This window comes from Saccopteryx bilineata, chromosome 1 (assembly GCF_036850765.1).
Source record: "Saccopteryx bilineata isolate mSacBil1 chromosome 1, mSacBil1_pri_phased_curated, whole genome shotgun sequence".
Taxonomy (NCBI): Eukaryota; Metazoa; Chordata; class Mammalia; order Chiroptera; family Emballonuridae; genus Saccopteryx; species Saccopteryx bilineata.
In genome coordinates this window covers 344048590-344054589 of record NC_089490.1, presented here as the reverse complement: position 1 = coordinate 344054589, position 6000 = coordinate 344048590, and the positions used below count along the sequence as shown (strand labels likewise).

General features: G+C 53.3%; 1 protein-coding gene across 1 annotated transcript in view; it reads left to right on the top strand.

Annotated features, from left to right (window-relative positions):
• Positions 1 to 6000, top strand: part of MYO7A (myosin VIIA) — a 95375-nt gene that overhangs the window by 3736 nt on the left and 85639 nt on the right. The window contains exons 2-3 of the mRNA XM_066249646.1: positions 907 to 1020; positions 5042 to 5194. Of these exons, the coding sequence (XP_066105743.1) occupies positions 907 to 1020; positions 5042 to 5194 (267 nt within the window). The remainder of the gene's footprint in view (positions 1 to 906; positions 1021 to 5041; positions 5195 to 6000) is intronic.

Here is a 6000-nt window from a genome sequence, read left to right as displayed (position 1 = left end):
CTTCCCACCCTTCAGGTCTCAGCTCAGAGATTTTCTCCACAGAGTGGCTTCCCTACCTACTGCATTTCCTGTTGGCTCCTCAGTCACTGGCCACCATTGGGGTGCTTATTTCCATCACAGCACTCATCACAACTCGATATGGACGTGTGAACAAATGCATCTGCACGGCTGTTTGCTTCCTGTGTCCTCCCAGCTACATCCACGTTGCTGCGCAATCTCCAGCATTAGATAAATCAGTACTCAATATATGTCTCAACATTATTGCTGAAAGTGGTTGTTCTAAGTCCATTTCTCTGACTTTGGGTTCTATATTTGGCTTCCATGTGCCCTTGTTGAGCGTGTAGTGAGAGCCAGGCCCTGTGCCTGAAACTGCAAGGACACAAACATGACATCCCTCCCTGTCAAGGTCAGGCCCGGTATAGAACGGTATCACAGTGAGAACTCATAACTACGACTAATGAAAGTCACCCCTGGAAGCTGTTTGGGTGTCTTGTGGGGACACCTCCTTTGGGACAGAGAGGAAATGATTTGGTTGCCTCGGTGTTTCTACACTGTACACGTGAGGTGTTGAGCCGTGGGGAGAGCTGGGCGTTGGGCAGGCCTGGGGTTGAAGCTGCCCCGCTGTGTGACCTTGACTCTTCTCTCTGAGCCTCTGTTTACTCATCTGTAAAATCGGGACAGTAATGGCTGCTGCAGAAGAAGGGTTAATGACATTGCATAAGTGCCCATCCCAGGGCCTGGCACCAAATGGCTGCCAGTGTCCAGCAAGTGAGAGTACCCTTTTCCCCCCTCTCTTGTGGTTGGCACAAAAGCCTCTGGCGGCAGTAGGGGTAGAGCAGAGGATAGCTTGGAAGGGTTGCGGACCTCTCCCTGCTTACCTGGCCTAGAACTGTCTCTCGCCCACAGGGGGACTATGTCTGGATGGACCTGAGGTCCGGGCTGGAGTTCGATGTGCCCATCGGGGCGGTGGTGAAGCTCTGCGACTCCGGGCAGATCCAGGTGGTGGATGACGAAGGCAATGTGAGTCGTCTCTATCTCCCCCTACCCCCATGCCTTGGGGAGGACACAGGCTGACAGGTGACCTGAGGTAGAGGCCAGGAAGTGACTGCCTCAAGGGGGTGGAGGTGGTCCCTGTGCCCTCGTTTCTGCCTCTTACTTATTTACGCTTACCCTTCAGGGAGTTCTCCTCGCTGTCCCTGTGCGAGAGGGCTGCCGCTTCTGCCCCAGGTTCTCTGTTCTAATTCCAGAAACATAGTCCATTATGCCTAGTACTAGAGACATGTGTTGTGAGCATGTGTGTGTGCACAGTGGGGCCAGGGGTGGCACCAGACCAGGAGCTTCTCAGGCAGCATGCTTCAGGGTCAGACAGACTAGATTCAGATTCCATCCTGCCTGTTTGCTAGCTATGCAAGCTTTGTCAAGTCTCTTTTCCTCCCGAGCTTCCATTTTCCCTTCTGTAAAAGGACAGTAGGAACTATCCACAGGGTGTTGACCTGCAAGTGACATCACATATGGAGAACATTTCAATGAAGTGAGAATTATTCTGAAAATGCCTGTAGTCTTGCTCTATTGGGTTATAGCATCATGTGAATTAATTGTCCACCTTGATGCTGCCCTGGGAATCAGCCTACAGATTAACCCTTTATCTCTCATGGCCCTGAAGGAAAGGGATGCAGGAAGGGTAAGTTGTTAGGTAGTGAGACAGGGCTTTGGGCAGGGAAGGAAAGGTTGGAGGAAAGGTGGGTCTGGTTGAGGGCCCAGAGGGAAAGCCTGGGACCTCTGAACAGATGTGTATACACATGGGGACATGCGGGTGTGGTGCAGAGAACAGGGTGTTGTTAAGTAGAGACAGAAGGGACTCAGGGAGTTTCAGTTCCACCATATTTGGGTTGTGCTTGGTTCTGGGGACATAAGGCTAGGACTAGGTCCTTGTCTTAGCCTTTTAGTCTGACAGAGGAGAAAGAGGGTACAACAACTTGGATCAGAAGGCTTTGCTGGGGGCGAGGGAAGGGTTTGGGACCCTGGAGGCCAGGTAGTGGACATGGAGGGACAGGCATCACTGTTCCCTGCTGTTCCTGGGACACCCCTGCCAGGGTCTGCATGGCCCTTCGACCCAGTTCTGTTTTTGGTCCTCACAGCATCTGCAAGAGGCAGGCAGGAAAGCCACTGTTACCCCAAGGGAAACTGGGGCACAGAGAGACACCACCAGAACTAGTCACATAGCTAGTAAGTGCTGGTGCTGGGATTAGGACCCAGAACTTCTGGCCTCTGTGCATTCATTTCCCCTCCCACTTTCTCAGTGGGAACTTGGGGGCTCAGGTTCTGTTAACCACACTTTTGTCCTCTGAGTTTGGGAGTACCTTCAGTGTCATTCCTGAGGCTCCAGTTTGAGGACTCCCTAGGAAGCCACTGTGAGGTTGCAGCCACAGAAAGGGGGCTGGCAGTACAAACAAGCCCACAAACCAGCCTGCAGCCTCCAGGGTGGGACCCAGGGACTCTGCCTACAGGTTTGAGTTTCACCTGGATCATGTTGCATGTCAGATGGTGTCCTGTAACTGTGTCACCAGATCTCAGAGGTCCCCTCCCACCTCCCACACCCCCAACCCCCACTAAGCCCTGAGAGCAGGAGCGGCAGAGCAGCAAGGGCCATAGCCATCTGGCCTGCAGCAGGTTAGAGAGGCTGCATTTGCCAGGTTGGAATTAGGCACCAGGGGCTTCTGGCCTCTTTCACCAGTTTACTCACTTTCATCTCTTCCTCACCCCCACCCCTACCCTAGGCCATCTCTTTTATTCCTCTGTGTTTTCTTAGACACCTTCAACTTGAGGGTAGGGACCAGTTGACTCACATATGGTTTCCTAGAGCTCAACAAAGGGACTGCCCAGAAAATGTTCTCCATGAAGACTTGCTGAATGAATGAATGAAATATTATGGCTCCAGTCCTCACTGGAACCCTAACACTCTGCCTTTGGCCAAGCTGTTCCCATTGCCAGATGCACCCTTCCTCCCCTTCCTAGAGAGCATGTGGTCCCTGTCTCTCTGAGCTCAGTGCCAAGCCGGTTCCCGTGTGAGGGCCTGACCTGGATTGAAATGCTCCAGAGGGGCCGCAAAGTGCCAGGAACACTGGAGTTGTGGGCTTTGGCTGGTCATGTCCCTGAACCCTCTGAAGGTCTTGTGTAGGCCACCACCCTACTCTGGTCCCATTCTTCCATGCGAAGTGAGGGGATTGGAATAGGAGACCTCTGGGGTCTCTCCATGACTAGTACTTCTGCTTTTAATTCAGACCTGGTCCTCGGTGGTCACCAACTGGCCATCTGTTCCATTAGAGATTCCCTGCCATGTCATTTGTGTCTGGTCCCTGGATGAGGTACTGTGGAAGGGAGCTCCCAGCCTTGGGGCAGATTGGGAGGTCAGGGACACAACTGCACACAGACAGTGGCAACCCAGGGTGACCGCTGCCTTGCAATGGGAGACCCAGGCAACATGGGAACCCAGAGGAGGCCTTGGACCTGGCCTCAGTGGAGGTGGAGAAATGGCACAGATAGAACATGTGAGGGAGGAAAAATGGTATCATGGAAGGCTTTAGAAACTAGGGAACATCTGAGCTGAGCCTCAAAGACTGAGTAGAAAGAAGGTAGAGGGAACAGCCTGAGCAAGGTCACAGAGGTGTTTGGGGACATGGATACCAACCTTCCCTGGCTTGGAAGTACAGGGGTAACTAGAACAAAGGCTAGTACAGCCAGAGAGTGTAGGGGAGTCAGAGAAGTGCTCAAAACCCCAGAGTGGTGGGAGCGGACCGGTGCTTGAGGAAACTCCCAGGGGATGAGCGCCGGAGGGGAGGTGGACAGTAGGGGCAGGACCAGGTGAGAGACGGTGAGGTTGGTGAGAACACTGCCCACTCAGCAGTCCTTCAGACAGTAGGAGTGGTGACCAGCTGGATTGGAGGTAGATGAGATGGGAGGCTGGTGCCCAGGTTCCTACTGGCATCCAGCTGTTGGGGTTGGTTATCCTAGAGGGGACCTGGAGAAGAACCAGGTGTTAGATAGAGTTCATGACAGGTACCTCACACCTACTAGGCAAGTCTGAGAGCTTGAGCTGGAAGGTGGCAGAGGGGTCCTCTTCACCCTCCTCCCCAGAAGTCAGGGTCCTGCCAGGTCCCGATGCTCCCAGGGTATTGGCATTTGAGAAGAGGAAGGGGGCCCCAGAGGTCTGTGGGAGTTTGACTCAGAATGCGCTACCATCTGCCACCCCTTGACGGCAGGAAGTATTGCGGGGGCGGGGGCGGGGCGGGGCAGCCAGCGCCCTCTGTCCTAGCTCCCGCTGCAGTGGGGTACTGCAAGTTTCCCTGCTCCGCAGGCATCCGCAAGCCCTGAGAAATGTATCCCGATGGGTGAGCTCCTCCCCAGCTCCACTGCCGCTGCCCCGCCTCCACCAGCCTCAGAGCCTCTGCTTTTGCTGTTCCCTGGACCTGGAATTTCTTCTCCTGGGGAATTCCACATCTTACAGGGTCTCTCTTATCCTTCAGGTCCCAGCTTAACTGTCCCCTTCTCAGAGAGGTGGTCCCTGACTACACTGTCCAAAGTGACTCCCCAATGATTCTCCATCCTAGGTGCCTGTTGCTTTATTCTCGGAACTATCTGAAATTACATTTTGTGCATTTGATTACTGGAGCTTAGACTCGAAGCCATGGCTAACTCCAAGCATTACACTTTCCATTCCATCCTGCAAAGGGAGTGGGGAACTCTAATCCCCTCTATGACAACTGTAAGGTGGGGCCAATGTCCCTGGCTTTCCTACCTCTTTGGTCTGTAGAGAGAATTCCTAAGGGGAAGAGGAGGAGAGGTCCGTGGGAGCGCAATGGGCAGTACCATCCTCACAGACTCAAACCTGTTAGCCCTGATAGCGTTTGGCTGTGAAAAAGGACAGTCCCCTCAGAGGTTCAGACAGACAGGGGGTCCCCTTCCGTCCAGGGCCCTTTCCCAGCAGTGTGCAGCCTGGGCTTCAGGAGAGCCACCTGACGTCAGCCTCTGTGCCTCCCCCCAGGAGCACTGGATCTCCCCGCAGAAGGCCACACACATCAAGCCCATGCACCCCACGTCGGTCCACGGCGTGGAGGACATGATCCGCCTGGGGGACCTCAATGAGGCGGGCATACTGCGAAACCTGCTCATCCGCTACCGGGACCACCTCATCTATGTGAGTGCCGCCCTGCCCCTCCCGCCCACAGCCCCGCCTCCCGAGACTGCCGGGTCTGCCCCCCGGCCACCTGGACTAGGGACTCATCTGCTTGTATCCCGTGGTCTGGCTCGTCCTCTCCTTTGGGTCGTGGACTGTGGGGTCTGTGGTTGGGGAAGGGGGCGGTTTATGCCACAGGTTCATGTGCCTCTGTAGGTCTTGAAGCCACTGGGAAGCCAGAGCAGAGTTGGTGACAGCTTCAGTGCTTTGCCCAGAGACAGGAAACTGCTGCCCCTCTAGGTTTGCTGTGGGGTCAGGGCCCGTTATTGGGTCCTCAAGGTCAAGAGACAATAACTTAGGAGTCTGTATCCTCAGGGGACGGAGGAGGGAACATGCTCCTTGACACGCCCCCAAGCCTCGATATTACAGTCATACGCACACCCCCTACTCTACTTTGGAACTCAAGAGGACAAATAAAGACAGTCTCACTGAGGCAGGACTGAGCTGACCGCAAGAGGCAGGCTCGGAGACGATCAGAACAAGAAGGGCCCACAGAGATCACTTAATCTAAATGTTCTCACATTTGTTGGCCCCAGGAATCCTTTATCCTCTTAAAGATTATTGAGGACCCCACAATGTGTTTATGTAGGTGATATTATTGCTATTTACCCTATTAGAATTGAAAACTGAGAAACTTTAAATATTTTATTAATGTATTTTAAAATACCCATAAAAATCATTACAAGATAACATGTTTTTATGACACAGAACTATATTTAAAAAAAAACAGGACAGTGGCATTGTTTTATAGTATTTTCAAATATTTT